Here is a 20,987-nt window from a genome sequence, read left to right on the forward strand (position 1 = left end):
CAACCAACGACTGGCCACTGTGATGTATACCCAGCACCCTACAAAACCCTTGGAGCTCAGAAATAGCCCTGTGAATGTCCTTCCAGGAGTTGAAGCTCTGATTTGCTTTTACCAGGTTCTATTTTCTATCTCCCGACCCAAGTTCCTGGGACACTAGGAGCTGTGGATGGGTCCAGTGTGAAGGGCAAGACTCTCATCTTGATGCGTAGATGGTCCAATCCCACAGACTCCCCTAGTTGTTCCTATTGTCAGTCCCTTGCATCTAATAGGATGACTCAAAATTTCCCCTTTATTGTCCAGTGTTTATCATCCCACACAGTGCTTTAGATCTCTCACTGTTATCTTTATGGGGCTTCTGAGCACACCTGCTATCGTATGTATCTGGGGCTCTCTCTAATCATAGTCCAAGAAGACTACCAATGTTCTAAGTCACTCTGTCATTTGGTGCTGAGTCTTTATTGACCTGACTATGCCATCTCTTCTATAATCATGTATGTGCTAAGTGCAAAAGGTTTAAAAAAAAATGAATATGATCTTCCCAAAAGCTAACTGGCTAGGTGAGCCAGCTAAGTTGAGTTGTAAAAGAAGACAGAATGATCGTGTAGAAGGCAGAGACAAAGACTGGCCACAGACAGGGTCACCTTCACAAGACACACTAGAGCTGGCACTATGCCCTTTTATGCTGAGGAATGGAGGGAACCCTAGTTCTAGAGAAAGGTCCTGAGAAAGCCATCACTGGGCTTGAAATGGACTGGGCCAAACAGCTTGGCTTGCCTTATTGTATATCTAGCTGGGAAGGTAGCTTGGGACCTCTAGTGCATGGTGAGGGATCTGGACTTCATCCCATCAGTGATGTGTAGCCATGGCGGGGTTCTGGGCAGGACAGGAGTCTGTGATGACATCTCTTTCTTTCTTCGGTGGCTCTCTCTCTCCTTTTCTGTCCACTTAGCTATTTCAGCAGCAGCAGCGTGCCTGCCTTGCCATCCCAGCAGGGCTGCATCGAGGAGGCCTGTGAGTTCAATCATGGTGCTTCCACACAGGAGGCCACAGGAGCTAAGTGATTAGATTGTGAGGAAATTGGAAGGTGAGCTTGAGTTCTGCTAGGAACGCGTGTCTGTTCTCGTTCCATTCATCTTCCAGACCAAATTAGAATTGCTTCTACTTGGAGAGGCGCATCCTTCCACCTGCCCTCCCTGCCTTCCTGGGGCCTGACCCTCTCAATTAGCTTCCTTCTCTGCTGCTCTCCACCTCCATTCTCTTTCATTAGCTTCTAAACATGCCCAAGCCCTTCCCATTAAGAAGTAGCAAAATAGCAACAAGCAAAAGGAGCCTCCTCCTGCTGTCTTTGTATATTTCTTCTCCACTCAAGGTCAATGTATTTGAAAGTCTATGGTTTTCTTTTCCCCTCTCTTCAGCCTTTATCTCCTGCTACTACTTGTCTAGCTAACTTGTCCTTAATAAGGTCAGCCACGCCTTCCTGTGGATAAACTCACTGGCATTCCCTCCATCTCTTTTTTTGGACAAGACCTCTATGTAGCCCAAGGTAGCAGAGAACTCATAGCAATCCTCTTACCTCAGCCTTCCAAATGCTAGGACTATTGGAATGTGCCACTACAGATGGTTACATGTGTCCTGGACACTTTGATTTCATGTAATCCAGGCTGACCCAAAGCTCACCTTGAAGTCCTCATCCTCCTGTCTCTACCTCCCAAGCCTGGGATCATGGGTGTTTGACAACATGGCTGTCTCCATTGGTTCTTTTTCAATGCTTACTTCACATCAGTCCTCTTGGAAGCATTGGGCCTTGAGATGGCAGTTCCTTCTATAGCATGTGTTCCTCTGTCTTCGTGAACACTGCAAGCACCTGATGTCCCTTCCCTCGCCCGCCACCCCACCACACACCCCCATGGAAACTCTCTTCGCCCTCCTTTGTGAACCTTCATTTTACAGATGGCTAATAGGCTGTGTATCAAAGTTGTATGCAAGCTCACTTCTCTCTCTACCTTCACACACTAATGCATAAATTCTTCTACTTTGGTGACTTGACTTGTATCAGGCAGAGAATGCCTCCACAGCATACACTGCCAGCCCAGATTTCTTGTCTGAGTTGTAGACGTTTGTACCCAATGCCCATGGGCAACTCAGATACTGTGTCTTCTTTCTCTGGGTTTCCTCAGATCTCAGCTGTTTATCGAAACCCACCCAGGTACCTGCACAAGATAGGAGTGAGGGATGTCATTCTTGCCTTTTCTTCAATAACTCCCGGCAGACAATCCACCTCCTCCTCTGCTGAGACCTGTCTGCTTTGAGTATCATCATCCCTCCTACTCCTTTTACAAGTAGAGCCGCAGGATCAATGTGACTTTCTGTCTTGATTATTAGCCTCTGGATTAGCCTTTCCAATTGGGTTTAATATCTGCCTTTCCATTTTCCATGTGGTGGCCACCATCTTATATAAAGTGGACACTTCTTGCTTTAATCCACCTTCCAGGCTCCTCTTCAGAACGTAACATCCAAGTTCCTTATCCTCTCGTATAAGGCCATTCACGATGCAGGCCCTGCCTACCCCTCCAGTTACCCACAGCCATCTCTTTATCCTTTGGCCTCAGAGAACCACCTATGATCCCACAGACATGACATTTGACTTCTGGAACTTGAACATACACAAGCTGTCCCCTCCACTGCTCATCCAGACCTCAGCTCGGTAACTCCTTCCACTCCAGTTTCAGTTGAGCAGAGCCTAGGGAATCACTGTCATTGACTGCTCAGGACAACGGTAGCTCTCCCAAGACTCTACTTACTTACCCATCAAGTCACTTATGAAGATAATGCCTGGAACTTGTCTTTGCATTCATGGCAGAAGGCCATTTTCAGAGTTTAGCAGTTGCTCACATACAGTCAACTATGAGCATCAATTAGACCAGAAGAGGCAATCTAAGTGTTCTTGAGTGTATGGCAGCTTCTCTTCCAGGAAAACAGAATGATATGGGCTCAGGAGCTTAGATGAAACTTGTTTGCCCATACATTTGTTTTGTTTGAATGTTTTAAGTTTTATTCCTTCTGGTGAGCAGGAGGCTGCAGAATTCTGAGTGAGGGTGTCTTCTGGGAGATTAAATAAATCTTGGAAAGAAGAAATTGTTAGTGTAGAAGCACTGTTAAAACATTGATGTAGGTCTGGTGTTGTGGCTCCGTCAGTAGAAGGCTTACAGAACATGCATGGGGTATTGTGTTTGAATCTCAACAAAACATACAATGAGCATGGTGGTACACACCTTAAATCTCAACTCTTGGGAGGTAGAGGCAGGAGGATCATCAGATCAAGGTGTCTTAAGTTTAAAACTGGGGGCTGGAGAGATGGTTCAGTGGTTAAGAGCACTGACTGCTCTTCCAGAGGTCCCCAGTTCAATTCCCAGCAACCACATGGTGGCTCACAACCATCTGTAATGGAATTTGATGCTCCCTTCTGGTGTGTCTGAAGACAGCAACAGTGTACTCATGTAAATAATAAATAAACAAATAAAACATTTTAAAAATCAAAGTTTATGACCAGTTGGAGAGCAGCCTGGGCTACAGGAAGCTCTACCTCTAGCTCCCCCTCAAAAGAGAAAATATAATGTACCAGTCAAACTTCCCTGGTCAGAAGAGGCCCCATTAGTCCCACAGTCTCCTTGTGGTATATAGTCCCCAGGTTCAGGGGTTCAGGATGCAGTCTGAGTTCCTCTCAAGATGGGTTGCCCTCTACCCTACTACTCCCTGCACTTTGGATTTGCCTCTGTTGTGCCAGAAACAAGTCAAGTTAGCCCTGCCTGTTGGGGCCTTTGTGCAGTGACAGTGGGAAATGGCTATGCCTTGGCTGCAGCTCTGGAGAAGACTCTGACATTGTGTTAAGGATTCAGACAGGGTTGAAAGGGAGTGTTTTCAACATCACAGATCTAAAATTAGGGTAGGCTGGGACTGATAGCAGTTAAGAGTAATTATTGAAGATCCCAATGAAATACCTGGGGATTAACTTATTTTAAAGCATGCTGTGTAAGGTCACGGATGTCTAGAGGTGAAACAATAACTCAGTTTAAACTTATTTTAGTCACCAGAAATTCTAGTACCTTCTACAAGCCAGACAGCATGCTGACAGTGAGCACAGAGGCAAAGAAGACATATTCTCTTTCACTTGGGAATTGCCAGGAATTGTGATGTGCTAAGTTGTGAGTCTCAACAGCTTGGCCCTCCACCTCCATCCCACTCCCACAGCCCCCAACCCCACTTCCAGGGCCATTGATAACAAGGCAAGCCCAGAGAGATGCTGGGTAGGGAGTGATCCCTTTCCCAGGTGTGCAGTGGAGGCTCATTCCCCACCATTCATCTGCACCCCCTTGCTCTGGGGCCTGTGCTTTGCCAGGGCCTGGGTTTGTTCTTGGATTCCTTCCTGCTTGCCCAAGACTTGGTAGTGGTGAACACAGTCAGCATTTGTCTCAATCCTTGCATGATCTTCTAGCACGACCCACACACCCTCTCCATCACTTGACATCTTTCTGCAACCCTGGGGATTCCGGCACTGCCTGCAGCCCCACTGACCTCTGTATTTTGAAAGCCACCCGTGACTTCTCTGTGTAGGGTATGACACAGTGGCTGCAGACCTCAGCCTGCTATGAGTCTTCACATCTCTTTGGGTATTGGGCCCATGTGCTTGCTGCAGGTCTCCATTGCAGCCTTCCCTTTACGTCATTTTTATGGGGCTTAATGTATCCTCATCTAGTTGGTGACAGAGACATTATTTTTTTAAATGATGATAAAAATCCCCAGCTTACTTCACAAAGATCCTCTTAGAACAGACAGAGCTATTGGGATTTTGCATTTCTTGTGGAACAGGGTAGTTTGTCCCTCTTGTCTGCTGTCTCATCTCCACCCTAGTATTCCTAGAATCCTGTCTCCATAGACACTGCTCTCTGTGTTCTCTTCATAAGTCTTCATTCCTCCTTGAGAGTGTTGGAGTGGCAGAGAGAGAACAGGAGGAGACGTGTGTCTCTAAGGCTTCCCCCACACAAGCCGTGTCCATTCTCAGAACCCCTGGCCCACAAGCCAATTAGACCACACCTGCTGACTCTTTGTTGTCTCCTTTGTGTGAACAACACCCTGCACAGCACTGCAAGGTTGCAAATTGCATCCTGTTAGTTTGGCTTGTTAGCCCACAAGCTAGGTTTTAAGTTCTACATAGGTTTTAAGTTCTAGATGTGATATGGGATTTTCTTTTGCCCTCAGGAGCTTTGGCAACCTAGACAGGACCAAGCCAGTTAACATCCTATCACAATTGAGGGAGGGGCTCATAAGCTTCCACCCATAACTGGGGAGCTATTGGCAGTTGATGGCTGCTAGAGAATCATTTTTCTTCAAGGATGTGACCACTGATAAGTTGCCTAAGGACCAGTGGATGGCTCTATATCTCTGTACTTATAAGCAGCAGTATCTGGACTGAAAGGGTTATAAAAACTAAAGAACAAAATGTGGGAGGAGGATATGGGAGGTCCCAGGGGGAGTTAGAAAGTGAAGGATAGCTATTCACAAAATATATTATATATACATATGTACATATGTATATGTGCATGAGATCTCAAATAGTAAATTATTATATTAAAAATGTAAAGCTCTTGACCCAAGAATGTGGCTCAGTTGATAGAGTGCTTGTCATGAGTTCCAACAACAACAATCCCCTGACCCCCACATGCACACAAATGTCTAAGTTTGAGAGTTGTGGGGCAGCATATGCAACTGAAATCTAGAGGGATACTGCTAGTGAACATCCTCCAAATGGAGTTCTTAGAAAGTGGAGAAAGAAGTCCCCTGTACCCAATGTACTGGGTCACCTCTCTGCAGCAGAGTCTGCATGGCAGCACACTCTGCATGCTAGTCTCTCCTAAAACTTCATGACCAAGAATGTTAGGGTTCATGCCTCTATGTCAGGGAACCTCAGGTGCCCCAGGAACTACCGTTTTCTGAGCCAGTGTCTTGACATGGAACAGCATAAATTTTCAGCAACGAAGTTTAATGGAGTGTAGAGTTTTTCACAGTGTGGTCCCTGGGCCAGCAGCATCAGCACCACTTATAAGTGCTAGGTTCCACTTCAGGCCTATCAAATTAGAAACCCCAAAGTGGGCTCTGTGACCTGTGCTTGCAACGTCCCCAGGTGATGACAAGCCGCACTTTGTTATAACATCCCGCTGGGGCAGTGGTGAGGGGTAAGGGCCGGATGCTCGTCTTAAATGTTCAGTCCACTATGTGACCTAGGAAGGTTCTTCGTTCCTGAGATTCTGAGTCTGAAGCTGAGAACAAGGCTGGATCTGCTGTGACTTCACATGTTTATAGTGAGAAAAAGAACTCAGATATGTAACATATGCAAAAACCCAAATGCCTGTCTTGGTTGCTTGCTATTGGTACTCCACAGTCTTCTTCCTACCTCACATTCTCTGTCAATCTAGTGGTGAACTTAGGCAGCTTTGACTGTGGCACCAGGATCTGTAGAGCAGACCTGAAGTTGCTGAGTGCTTGGTTATGCCAATGTCACTGAAAACTATGTCTACTTCCTGAGCTCTTGTACCTCGTGGAAACACCATGAATGGCTTGGCATACACTTCACCAAGAAGTGGGGATTGATGTCAGAAGGTGACAGACAAGAGTTAGGATAAGAGACACTGTCTAAAGAACATGATGACAAATCAAAACTCATTCCTGGGAAAACTGACAATAGACTGGTCATATGGCTTAGGCTTGGAAAACTCTCATGGACTAGGGTCTTTGAGGATAATTAGCAAAATGTGCATGCAATTATTAATCAACTAAGCAGAGGAGATTTGTCTTCTACCCTCCTCGCTGAACTGGAGTCCTCTGTAGACCATATGACAATTTGCTGAAGGATGCTCTCTCTCCCCAGCTTCTATCACCCTCCAGGGGTAGCTTCATAGTCACGCTTTGAGGTAAGCTTTGCGGGTTATAGCTTCATCTCAAAGCTTCCTGCTACTGAAGTCTAGGGCTGGTAACTCAAGTTCAGAACTCCCCTTCGATAGTTTTTTTAATTGTGAACTGGGAACAACCTAGAATCTCCAGGGATGAGAGTCTCAAAAGGGTTTACCAAGGTCAGGTTTGTGGGCATTGACTAAGGAGAATTGTCTTGATTACTTTAATTGACGTGAGAAGGCTCAGCCCACTGTGGGCAACACCATTTCCTACCTTTGCCTGGACTGTAGAGAGGAGAAAGGGTGTTGAGCACAAGGAAGCATGCATGCATTCATTCTCTCTCTGCTCTCAACTGTGGATGTGATGTGACTAGATGCTTCAAGTTCCTGATGTTTTGTCTTGTTTGCCATAATAGACTATCACATGGAAACCTCTTCTCCCTTGGGCTGCTTTTCCCACAGTAATTTGATCACAAACCGCAGAGAGGAAACTAAAATACTCCCAAATCAGTTACCCAGGCCTACAGAACAATGCTCTCATTGCCCTAAGTTATAGATCAAGTCTGAAACCAAGGCTCCTGCTAAGACCTCCTATCTCTTTAGTTGTACATTTACAGAGGTAACAATAGCAAGGAGTCTAGAGCTTGGATATAAACTACTTAGTACAGTATGTGAGCTAAGACCAGGGCCCAGGGACACACTCTGACAACATCTTACGTAAACCCAGACATGCTTCTGCTCTTTTTAATTAGACAGATAAAATTAGCAAGAGGATTTAAGGTAAAAGGAGAAATTAAAAATATTTCAATGTTAGGTGGAATTTACAAAAGCGAATCAAACAATGAACAATGAGGTTTCAGGAAGGGATGCAAAGAGAAACACAGACAGGACAGAGACATTCCTCCATGCCACACGGCTTCAGCCAGTCCACGGGCCAGGCAAGAAAGAGTTCTCCCTCGCCGCCTCTCAAATCGCTGGTTCTGGGATGAGGAACATTTTCCAGAAATCCTTTCCCTCTCCTTTTCTTCAGATCTTATCAAAGAATATCCCTTCAGTCAGCATCATTCTGGACCGGCCCACACTGCACCCAATTCAAACCACTCACCTGTTTCCTGTCTTAATTTGCAAACTCTTCAGAAACTTTTTTTTTCTTTCATTTACGATCATCCCTCCCCCTTTTCTCTTCCCAGCGGGCCAAGCAGAAAGCCAGGCCAACAGCATATTCCAGCCCCTTGAGACCTCCCAGGGCCAAAAAGCTTTCCCAATTCTTTTTTCTTGTTTGCATCTGTCACGAACAAGCACAGTCATTTTATAACGCAGACACACATACATGTGCGTTTGCACACGGAAACAGGTTTTTCTATTTGTTTTTTTTTTCCAATTTGTGGTTTCGTTTTTTTTTTCCTTTTTGCAGAAAATGCAAACAAAAGAAAAACAAGGTTTTCAATTGAAGGTACATCTCTTCTTCAATATGAAGACATTAATTGAATTGGTTGGATCCCCATGCAGTAGTGGTCAGCAAAGTCCTTTGGCAACTGACAGACGACATCTGGAGACTCAGGAGCTGGGCTTTATTTGAAGAAACTTCCCTACATGAGTCATGAGCAAAGGGAGATGGATGTGGGGGAGGGAGGAGGGGCTCTGAGGGAGGAGTAAGAAAGGAGAAAAGAAAAGAATGTCATTGGTGAGGGAGAGCGCGGGCACAGCTGGGGCTTCTGTCTCTTCCCTTCCACCTCCTTCCTTTCTTCCTGCAGACAGGTAACTCCAGTCCCTCTCAGATGGGAACCGAGTTCACCTTGGTTCCCAGTGCATACGGTTTCAGCTTTGCTTCTGTTTAGCATCACCTTTCTCTGTCTTTATCATTACGTGTTTGGTTTCCCGTGTCATCTACGCACTTCCGTTGCCGAGAAACGGCGGTTGCCCGTGGGCAACAGGTCCAGTTCATTCTTCACAGATGGGAAGTTGTTTCTCAGCCAAGAAGCTGATCTTTCTGGCACATTCCACAGTGGTCAACCTCTGGCTCCCCTTTGACCCTGGTCCTTTTCATTCCTCTCCTCCCCTATGAACACCGAGTTCTCATGCCATTACCGATGGCGACTGGTTCATCTGGACCCTCATCGAGTGAATGCTACTCAGAATCTTCTTCTGATGGCCTGCCAAGGTGACCCCTATTCTCAGGAGGTCTCTAGAAGGGAAAAGGAAGTCAATGTGAGAGTTAGTACAGCTTTTCACAGCTCTGACTTACCACCAAAGGCACGTTCCTGAGAACAGTAGGGTAGGCAGAAAAATGCTCTAAAATTCCCAGATTTGTAAGTTAAATTAGCCCAAGTATTTATGGATAATACGGCTGTATATTGTCATTTATTTTATATATGTTTGAATGTGTAGTCAGTCTCTAGTGAGAGTGTTATATACACACATATATGCATGTGCGTATAGGAGCCAGTGGCCAGAGGCCAGCTTTGAATGTTATTCCTTAGTTATCTATCATACATCTTGTTTGTTTGTTTAATGTTTTTATGACATCATCTCTCGCTGACTTGGGGCATGCTTATTATGACAGTCTGGCTGGCCAATGAGGCTAAGGGATCAACTTGTCTCCATCTCCCCTATACTAGGATTATAAGGCAATACCACCTCACTGAGCATCTTTTACAATGATCTGGAGATAAGCTTGGGTACTCATGCTTGCACGGCAAGCACGGTTCTCTCTCCCCAGCACTTACGATATTATCCTGCTCAAACTCATTTTTTTTTCTGTGTCGTAGCCCTCACCCCTCCTTCTCACCATAATCTGCATAAACTATGCATTACTCCTCATCATAGATCCAGAAGCAGCCCCTTCCTAGTGGCCATGACCCTTGGGTGGACTGGAATTTTCCTCTCCTCCATGTCTGACTCTCCAAGTGCACACTCGATGGTGCTTTGGTTATTCTGTGGAGCTTTCTGCCCAAATTAGTGACCACCCACTGAGGTTGAAAAGCTGTGGGGCTTGCCTGGTCTTCTGATGTTTCCCTCTGAGCTTCCAATCTCTGACTCTGTTGGAATTTTAATGCCATGCATTTTTAAGAAGGGTGATCCTAAAATAACTTTAAAATATCTGCCCAAGTAGGAAGCCAAAGAATATGGCTGGGATAGAAGTTCGGATCGGATTCATCTTCGAGGTGTGAGAATTAATCTGAACAAGTTCACGGCTTAAATCTGACCTCAAGGAGACCGGGTTATCTTTCCTCAGCTGATAACAGCTGGGCTGTACTCTATCCTGAAGGGATGTGTTTCTAAATCACTGGGGCATTACTGCAGAGTCACAAACATTAAGTGTAACAGCAATTGGTTCTCCTCTGGGTAGGTGATGGGCCAAACGCATGCTCGTTAGAGCACACAATTCCATTTGTCTCTACAAACCAGTGACACAGTGTCTCGGACAAGACAAGTGTCATTCAAAGAAGCAATGCACTGGATATCACAGAGCAGATAAGCAGAGAGAAGTGGGGTTCAAATGTAAAAGCACCAGGTTCCCAACCTCCCTTACAGGTCTCCTTTCAAACTCTTCTATGGTCTTGTTTATTTTTTTTCCAAGCTCCCTGGCCCTTTGTACACTGCACACCTTTATAGACCCTGGGTTGCGTCTGTATGCACAATGCTTTGGCCCTCAAGCCCCTCCCCCACCCCATGTTAGCTGTAGTCAATCTCTCCAAGGCTGCAGCTGCTTGAGATAGGCAAATTGCCCTCGTCTTTTATAACAAATCCTTCGGGGAAGCAGTCGTGAATTTTGAATTCACAAATTGCCCCGCCATCTATTTTATCGAGTTGCTCATTTTCTTTCTTACCCCATCTCTCCTCATCTCTCAAGAAACAAACTGGATTGCTCCGGTTGGTACTGAGTGCCTGTGTTTTACTTTGAACTAAATCCCTTAATTTTCAGTTTACCTTTCCTTTTACATTTTCTCCTTGTTTCTTTTTCTGTGATTTCCCCAGACTGGAGGAATAGCTTTATTTGACTCAGTCATGGTGGGAAGGAGGAGAAATATGCTAAAAAATAATAGTAAAATACTCTGGCAGATGAGAGTAGTGGGCAGACTAGAGTAGCTCTGACCCCATAAACAAGTCCTTAGGCCCTCTGATCACCTAGGGCATCCTTCTGGGCTCTACAGGATGGGGAAGGCTGGCTCGTTTTAAACTTTATTTCTTTAAGTTTTGTTCTGTACATTTGGCAATCATTTAAAATGTGTAGGGCTGTCTTTTGGAGGGATCACCAGGAATGAGCTTTCATAAAAACATGTACTGCTATTTAGTGGATTCAAATGGAGATGCACATTCAAACCATCACCCTGGAGAAAAACCCAGACTCTATCATTTCTGATAAGAGGACACCTCACAGTGATTGAGCATGACTCCAGGCATAGGCTGGAAGCAGTCAGTGTCTGAAATCTGTCTGTCTACACTGTGGTGAGAAGCTAGGAGTGGGTCTCCACCCTTTTTTCCTGGATGCAGCAACAGGCCTGACTATATAAAACAAAAACAAAAACAAAAAAAATAACAACAATACAAAACAAAACCAAAGTCCAGTACTGTGCCTAAGATATAACTGTCTGCTGGACTGCTGGGTCCTCTGGCATAGGCCACCAGCATCAGAATATACTGTAGCTCAGGTGCTTCCTGTGTGTGTGTGTGTGTGTGTGTGTGTGTGTGTGTGTGTGTGTGTAAGGTTTGATTTTTCTGGCTTGGATTATTTGAACGCCTTTGAGTACAGAAGGCAAAAGGCAAAATCTGAATCTGGTCTTTCCTGTGTTTTCTCATTTCTGTCACACATCAGAATCACCCGAGGAATGCTGAAATCCCCTGGTTTTCTGACTCATAGCATTAACCAGAAGCCTGCAGGTGGCACCAGTACTTTGGGATTTTGTAGCCCAGGCTGGCCTTGGACTTGATATGGTAACTGAAGATAACCTTGAATTTCTGATCCACCTACCTCCCAAGTGCAGACATGCACCACCATCTCCAGTTTACACAGAGCTGGAGGATGAACCCCCAGGCTTGATGCCTGTTAGGCAGAGCTTCATCCCCAGGCTAAGGTTTCAGTACTTGTTAAAGATTCCCAGACTATTCCAGTGACCAGCAAAGCCTAGGACTCCTTTGAGCCCTGAGGCAGGTGTAAACTGAACCAGCAGCCAGAAAGCAGCTTTGTGTCCCATCTTGGCTCATGTGTTGGATGCACTATTTCAGAATCTGCTGAATAGAAAGACTGGAACTAGATAAATATTTCCCAAACTGCAGTTCCATAAAAACCTGTCCCTCAAAACTACAGTTCTATGGTATTTAATAATTTGAAATGGGATTTTCTTTCTTTCAGAGTTTCTCATGGCCTTTATAATGCTAATATGAACAACGAATCTCCACTAGGGTGATAAAGTGTGTAGCATTTCCCAAATTTATTTGACCGTGGGACCTCTTTTCCAAGGAGAACCTATTAACATTTCCCACAGCTGATGCTGCTTGGAACATTCTCGGGGAAATAATGGACCACGTGGATCTTTAGGAAACTATCTAGCTCTCATCTTATTTGAATAATTTTACTTTGTGTATTCCTCGACACTCTTGAGGGAGGAGCAGACTGATAAATAATGCACGGGGGTGGGGGTGGGGATGGAAAGTGTGTGTATTTATAAGTGTGAGGATCACACGCCACACAGCTCGGGAATCGCTGAATCAGTGCAGTACCCTGTTGACAACTGGATTGCCAGTGCTGGCTGCTGTGTCCTCCCTTCCCATCTGAATGCTCTCTTTGATGGGCTGAGTCTATAGCCTTAAATGATGGAGAGCCTTGATGATTAGAGAAACCACATATGGCGATGACTATGAGGAACTCTCATCTGGGATCAAGAGTAGAGTTCTACCAGCCTCCACAGTCCGCCTCCATCTCCCAACTTCATCTTAGCAAAGTACAGCCCCATAAAACCCAAGGCCGGTTCTATACAGAGAAGCTCATTCACACACATCATCTTCAGTAGCAGGGAAAGGGCTTCACACCCAGCTCTGGGCTGGACAAAGGAAAGTCTCATCACTTACTCTGATGTCATCTGGGTGACCAGCTGAAGGGAGGTGAAGCCTGCGGTGAGGAAGCTGTCCCTGTACTGGACCATTTTGATGGCACTTAGCCAGTCATCCACGGTGGTAAAGGCCGTGAAGTCTGGGATAGAGCGGTCAAGCAGGGGTTGGGAAGGCCTGGTAAGACAGAGAAACAGGTGACCCCACAGCTGCAGAGAGGTGACACTCCAGGCTGACCCTTCCCTTCCCCCCACTACCCGGAACCATCTCCAAAGCTGAGGGGCCAGTCCCTTATTTCTGGGTATTGTCACAGGTCTGTCAACAACATAAACTGACTGGTATTGGTATTCAGTTGAAGGGGAAGGGAAGCCAGCGACTCCTTCATCAACTGAAATCTGGGTGACGACCCATCCAAAGATGTGGTCCTGTAAAAGGTACATACGATTCACCACAACCTCACCAAATCTCCTGGCAACCGTTTTCCTTTTCCCTGCTATTTGAAAAGCATGGCGTGGAATAGCCACCCAGCAAAAGCTGTCCCTTGCTGAACAGACTCAAGGTAGAGAGGCAGATAACTAAACCAGCCACGTTCACCAGCTCTCTCCATGTCACTCCAACTTCACATCCAGTTTCCCTCTAGGCCATGAGCATTTACGCCCTGTATCTCTGGATGTCCCTTGCCCACTTTAAGACACTTTCTTTTCTTTGGTGACTCTTGTGTTCTCCTTTACAGGGTCCACACACAGCTGGGTATGCTTATTATACCCAAAGCTCTCTCTCTAATCCTAACACACAACAAGCCCTTCAACAGGTGCTCATTGTTCTGAAAATCAAAACTGCCTGCTACACCTAGAGGATGCTGAGTGGGTTTCTTCCCACCTAACCAGCTTCCCCAGCTTCCTGCTTAGCAACAGGCTGGCCCTAAGAATCTGACTCTCTTCACAGGCTGAGCACTTGCCCTTCACCCCCCGTCTCCATGGTCATCTAGTCAACACGTTCTGGCCCTTCATGTCTCATCTGCAATAGAACCACCAGATACATCTCTGCTGCAACTGGAGGTATGTACTCTGGGTGTCCTGTACAGGACTCTGCCACATCAGCCATTAAGATCTCAATCTTACTTTAAAAAAACCCAAAAAACAAGATCAACCGATCTAATAAGATCATCGTCTGTCCCTAAATTATTTTGACCTCCACAATGGCAAGAACTACATCCTACTAGCACTGGGTACACAGACTGGCCTGTCGTCACCTACTACATTTTGGTTGAAGAGAGAAATTTTAAAAATGAATTAATGCACATATATCTAAGGAAATCACAGCAGATGCAGCTGCCAGCTATTTTGTGCATCCATTCCTATCAAATGAATCTGCATTGCATTTCTCTGTCCCACAGGAATGAGAGCCTTAGCCTATCTAACCATTGGCCCGAACTCCAAGCCTAAACAACCAGTACGGTTAACAAAGGTGCCTCCTTAGAAACAAGACCATCTAGAAATAGTGCATAACTGGTCACATTAGAAACAGTCCACTAATACAAAGCCCAGTGCTGAGCCCACTGTCAGCTGATACAGGGTGGAAACCAGACCAGGTCTCTGCATATCTGTCCACAATGGACACAGTGGAATCTATTTTACAGATGGACAAGATACAGAGGCAAAAATCTGGGAATTTCTTCCATCGGTGAACAATCTGTGCCACTCCAACTTTGTGCTGGACAGAACAAAGGCTGCCAGCCCTGCCCCTGGCTAGGAGAACCACCACATCTAGGCATTGCCCTGCTCCACTAGACTCACACAGCGGTGATGGTTGCCACAGTCTTGAGACTAGCTGGGTTCCGGATCATCTTGTCCAGGGTGTTGACGATCTCTGCAAAACGGGGCCGGCTATTGCGATCCTTCTGCCAACAGTCCAGCATGAGCTGGTGCAGGGCAGCTGGGCAGTCCATAGGAGGAGGCAGCCGGTAGTCCTGCTCAATGGCATTGATGACCTGTATCGGTATAAAAGGATTTCTGTGACTAGGAAATGTCCTACTAGCTACTCATTAGAATATTAGCCCCAAAGATGGGGTGTTCTTCAGCCAGGTTGACCCATGTGCTCTCATTGGTCACCAAATCTTTTCCATCGTAGGATTTTTTGAGACCTTGGTGCATATATCCATATCCATATCCATACACACACACTATATATATATATATATATATATATATATATATGTATAATGTATGAGTCCTCTGCTGCACCTACATCTGCCAGAAGAGAGCATCAGATCCCTCTGTAGATGGTGGTGAGTCACCAAGTGGTTGCTGGGAATTGAACTCAGGACCTCTGGAAGAGCAGCCAGTGCTCTTAACCGCTGAGCCATCTCTCCAGTCCCAACACTGTTCTTCTTAGTTCTCACATCATGTAAGGCAATTGTGCCTGCTCTTTGCTTTTTGTACTAGAAAAATAATAAATGACCCAAGTTCTAAGCATACGATTGTATAAGGGCACACTCAAAGAACAACAGCAAGCTGGAATCTAACCAGCCTTTAAAGTGGTATGGGCACTGAAGTGGAAATGAACTCACACACCCTACACAGGCAGGCACGAGGGTGAGATGCATAACTGTATGGCATAGTCATGCTATCATTAAAAAATGTCATAGCAAAACAGAGCCCAGGGGACGGAGGGACACACACACACACACACACACACACACACACACACACAGGGGCCTTGGCTGGATATACACTGTGGGGCAGATTGTGGTCACCTCTGGGCAGGGAGGAATATGGATGCTCTTTATGTTTTTATTCTTGCTTGTTTGTATTTTATTGTCTGTAATAATTGTGAATTGATTTTATATTAAACAGGTGAAGCACCTTAAGCAACAAAGGAAATTATTTGGAGTTCTGTAATTTCCTTGTATTTTTTTTTTAACCTCAACTTACAAAAAAGAAATTCAGATTCATTTCAACTGATTATTCTTTTCTTTCTGACCTTGTAAATTGGTCAAAAAGTGAACATCCTCAATCAGCTTAGATTTGTGCAGTTTGTATGGATGGTCCATAGGACACGAGATAATATTAACTGAGGTTACTAGAGATAATAAGTATTATTTTTGCCATTCATACGATGAAAAAAATGAACATATGCCTTGCATTAGTATCACTACTATATAAAATGATGAATGACTGGGAACGTTGTTCTCTTTTGAAGAATGTACTGCACTGACTAATTTTTATCTCCTTCAGAGTGCTGTCAGTCAAATTGCCTTCTACCGTCTTTGGAGGACACTGTGGCCACATTTTTCCCCATGAGGAAATGGAGAGATAACCAAGAAAATACTGTGTGTGAGACATACAGTGATAGACTGCAACTAAACACACAGGATACCTGTCTTTAAGGTGTCTGAAGGGCAGCTGCTATAATCTAACCCTAGAGGCTACAACACTCAGCTAGCACCCTTGAGGTATTCATGGGCTGAAGCAGGATGGAGCTAAGCAAAGAAATCCATGAGAGCCAGCACCTGGGCATTGTTCCCATTACCCTGGCTCATTGACATCTGCCCATTTCTAACTCCTTCCAAGCAACCAGGCTGAGGAGCATGGAGTCTCCAAACATGGTGGAGACAAGCGGGATTGTCCTCTGAGTGCTCAGAGGAGCTTTTTCTGGGTCACTTAAGGCCAAGCTCAATAGGCCCAGCAGGAGGGTCTAGAGTCCAGTTCCCATCTCATGGGGTTCAGGGATTCCAAAGTCCTCTATGCAATAAGCATAGAGGCATTGTTGTCCCACCTAAACTCCTGGCACTGATTTACAAACTAAGTTTTCCCACAGGCAAATCAACTCCCCTCCCTGTCTCAGAGGAACAGGGCCAAGAAATGCTGCTGCAGGAGCAATGCACTTACAGTGGGGACTGCATCAAGAGGATGGGGGCCACAAGAGTATGCACCAACTCTCCTACCCATGAGCTTTAGACCTAAGCAGTGCCACCTTGTTGATGTCTTCCCCGGTGTTTGCTTTGGTATTTCCCCTATTTGTTTGGCATGCTAACCCCCTTTTGAAGAGACTATCACTAGCTCTTGTACCTCAGAAAAGTCAGCGAGGAGCAGAGAGGCTGTGTTGGTGACAGTACTGCATAGGGATCAGAGGTGTAGGCTAGTGGATCCCGAGGATCCTGGGTGCAAATTCTACTCATTTTCATCTCTGACGTCTAAGGATGATCAACGGACTATAAACTGCACAGGGGGTTGCTTGAAAGACCAGATGACACAGTGAAGGGGTACATGTTAAGCGCCACACAGATGACTGACAGCAAAGTCCTTACCGTATGAAGGGAGTTATTACTACACTTTTTCTCTAGTGGCCAGCCTCTCTGCAAGTAGGGAGCTACTACTGCCATTTGGGAAGAGTAGGAAAGTCGCGTTTGAGATCGTCAAGCACACAATAAGGACACCTTGTGACCATATCCTTCCTATTTCTCACCCTTTTCTATAAAGAACAACCATGGGAACTCTTCTCATATTCATGTTTACAAAGTGGGAGCAACTTTACTCCATCAGCTATTTCTTCTAGATGGCCTGTGCTATCATTTAAGCTGATACCCAAAGCACTGATACTTCTGAAGTCTTTATCCTGTGTACTAGTTACAGTTCTCATGGCTAAGAGTGGACAGAAGCAACCTAAGGCGGGGAGGAGCTATTTTGGCTCACAGTGTCTGGGAAGGCATGGCAGATGTCAAGGTCAGCTGTTACTGGTTATATGGTGCCACCCAGGAAGCAGATGCCTTGGGCCAGAAGGGAGGTTGCCTATAATCCTCCAGGCCTGTTTGCCAGTGAGCTGCTTCCTCTGACTAGGCCTCAGCTCCTAAAGGTCCCACACTCTCGAAAAACAGCACCTCCAGCTGCAAACCAAGTGTGAAGGCACATGAATCTACTATGATGGGGATTTCACACTCAAACCGTAACACACACTCTTTTAATTTAGATGTCTGCAAAGGCCGTGAGTTTAAGGCTTGTTCAGTTGCCTATGGTGCTAGAAGGAGATGGTGTAACCTTCAGAAGTGTGACCTAGCTTGAGAAAGAGAACATCACGGAAGCCATGCCGTTGAATGGGGGTATTGGCAACCTGCCTTCTTTTCCTCTTCCTTTTTGCTTCCTGACTCTGCTAGTTCATCACCATCTTCCCCTGCCACAGGCCCCACCCCCATGATGTCACATCTCACAGAGTCCTGAAAGCCATGAAGTCAGCCAACTGTGAATAATGTCCTTAAAAGCAAAGCAAAACAACAACAACAACAGAAATAAATAAAACCCTTTTCTCTTTTAGAATAGTTTTTCTCGGGTGTTTTGTTATAGAAATGGAAAGCTGAGGAACACAAGTCTCAACGTCAAAGAAAAGAAAATGCCTTCCTTGGTCTTCCCTGTGGTGTGGGAAGCACTTGCCTGCCAGCCCTCATCTTTGAGTGGTTTCACTAGGGAGATGTTGATTCTCTTTTTAAGGATCTAGAGCTTTTCTCAATTTTAGGAGTACATAACACTCATGGTTATTATTAAAATATCATTAAATCAAAGACAATGTTAGGGCAGGGCAGTGGTGATGCACACCTTTAATCCTAGCACTTGGGAGGCAGAGTCAGGTAGATTTCTGAGTTCGAGGCCAGCCTGGTCTACAGAGTAAGTTCCCAGGACAGCCAGGGCTACACAAAGAAACCGTGTCTCGAGAAAAAAAAAAAAGACAAAGTTAGAGCTCTGTTAGGACTTTGAAATCCTTCTCTGTCACATCTGCCTCATAGATGTGGAGAGTGTGGAGGAGAAGGTAAAGGGAAACACTTTTAGTCAACACATCTGACTGTGATACCAGTGACATTTGGATTGTATGGGAAGATTTAGCCTAAGGCCAGGGCCCAGGGTATCCTGCCTAACTAGAGTGAAGACCAATTGGGAGGAATTCTAGGCCCCTTCCTTGGCTCATAGCAGGGTGAGGTTTATGAATATTAAGAAGAGTGGCATTTGAGGCCAGCCTGGTCTACAAAGCCAGTTCTGGGATAGCCAGGGCTACACAGAGAAACCGTGCCTCTCACAAAAAGTGGGAGCAGATAGTAGAGCAAGATAAGATGGCACTTGCATGGGAAAGGAAGAGGGAGGTGTTGGAGTAGCTATGAGACGCAATCCAGGCAACCCAACCTGAGCTTGCTGCATAGGCTGCTAGAACTCTTTTGAATACCTCACAAAAGTCCAGTATAAGTAAGCGTCCTACGGCCAAACCAAAATGCTAAGATAAGAGAGTGACTCCTTGCATTCACACCAGCCCAAAATTGTTGTTGGCGGGGTGATTGGATTGGACTCAGGACCCTGTAGAAAATTCCAAGTGTTTTCAGGTCTTACAGGAAGTGACTGTAGCATCTTTGGAAAGTGAGCAAAGTTCCTCCCTCAGATTCTGGGTTGAGTTCCTTGCTGTCCTGGAATGCATGTGTATTTCCCATTAGTGAGCTGGAGGCAGGTGGTACCTACTCGACCCTGAACTGGGGAGAGTGAAGTGGAGGAGCGCGGAGCACTGGAGGAACCAGGGCAGAGTGGGTTAAGTTCAGCTCTGATGTTTCAATGAAGCCGCAGCTCCTCTCCACAGATACTGCCACTCTCATTATCTCTGTCAATCAGATCCAAGCAGCAGAAGTTCCAAGTTGCTCTCTCTGGCTGACAAACTCTCTGTACATGTTCAAAGACCTTCCTGGGCACCAGAAGCCCAATTACCAGCACTCCGACTTGCCTCTGCAATTCTCTTCCTTAAAGCCTTTTCAATTGTCATCTCTAAAATCCTCCACAGCCATCGCCTCTGTGCTTTCTGATGAGTACGACTGCAGCCCAGCTGCTGCGAGCCCCTCCTGTCTCTCTCCCAGACCAGGTCCCAGGGGATTCTAAATGAGCATGATGTCACCTCCTGTTCCCATTAGGAAGAGAACTGCACTTGGGACGAGGCTTAGGGACTTTATTTGGGAAATGTACAAGAAAAAATGAGAAATTTTGACTACTGTGCAGATGTCCACCTTTCCTCTGCATCTCCACTCAAACATCAAATCTCCAGGAAGCTTTCTCTCTCCTAAATGCTCCCCAAACCCTCAGTTTATGCCACTGGACCGTAAAGCCCTCAAGAATGGCATCAGCAAGTGCAAGGCTTAGTCACCATTAGCACGGGTTGACTGTGTTGAATGGATGTTTTGGGAATTCTTGAAACCCAGTGTCAGAAATTCTATTTGTTCTCAGCACAAGTGAAAGCATTGCCTGAGAATATCTTAAGTGTCAAATCTCTCCTGTCTGTTTTGTAATCCATTCTAGGTGAGCCGAATTGTTCTTTATCGGATTAAGGTCTCTGGGTGGGGACAAGATGGGTCTGCACTGTCTGGCTAGCATTTCTCACTTAGACACTAGAGATGGAAGATGTGTGCAGCCGATTTCATAAAAGCAGCCGAGTTGCTGTCAGCTCCATCGCTTACTGATTGGACACACTACAGGAGCAGAGGCGAGGCGTGGCTAATCACAGATAATAGAGGACCTGGATGCCACACGGCTGCCATCAGGACCTGGTTAAGGATGCAGTCATCTCATCTGCTCTGAACTAGAGCACCCTGCACACACTAGCACTGAGTACTATCCCACAGTCACCCCAGATCCTCTTCTCATAATTTTGCTGGAAAACTACCACCTTTCTCAGCCTTCAGAGAAAATCCATGAAGACTGGCTGAGGGCAGTTTTCACAAACCAAGGAATGCCTCCAAGGCCACCCAAGTGTGGATGCACTTACAGTGAGATTGTAGGGACTGAGTAAATTGGATCTACAATGGGGATATCCCTATCTCTTCCAGGTAAGAACAGCTAAGAAAAGAACTGCTCCCATGAAGGTGAGAAGATGAAGCACGATGGGCATTCAAAACACAGGAGTGGTCTAGGAGAACAGCCCAGACCAAAGGTAGCATTAAAATCCAGGCAAGGGTTTTGATTGGCATCTTATCAGACC

The 20,987-nt window shown here is 45.7% G+C and overlaps 1 protein-coding gene across 1 annotated transcript in view; it reads right to left on the reverse strand.

The window, feature by feature from the left end:
- Positions 1-7,704: 7,704 nt before the first annotated feature.
- The window catches only part of Ephb1 (EPH receptor B1), a 442,703-nt gene continuing 429,420 nt past the window's right edge, over positions 7,705-20,987 (reverse strand). The window contains exons 14-16 of the mRNA XM_021171331.3: positions 14,789-14,982; positions 13,014-13,169; positions 7,705-9,129 (exon numbers count right to left, since the gene is read on the reverse strand). Coding sequence (XP_021026990.1) covers positions 9,021-9,129; positions 13,014-13,169; positions 14,789-14,982 — 459 coding nt within the window. The 3' untranslated portion in view covers positions 7,705-9,020. The remainder of the gene's footprint in view (positions 9,130-13,013; positions 13,170-14,788; positions 14,983-20,987) is intronic.

The sequence above is a fragment of the Mus caroli genome, unplaced genomic scaffold (assembly GCF_978045245.1).
Source record: "Mus caroli unplaced genomic scaffold, Mus_caroli_1 scaffold_11, whole genome shotgun sequence".
Taxonomy (NCBI): domain Eukaryota; kingdom Metazoa; phylum Chordata; class Mammalia; order Rodentia; family Muridae; genus Mus; species Mus caroli.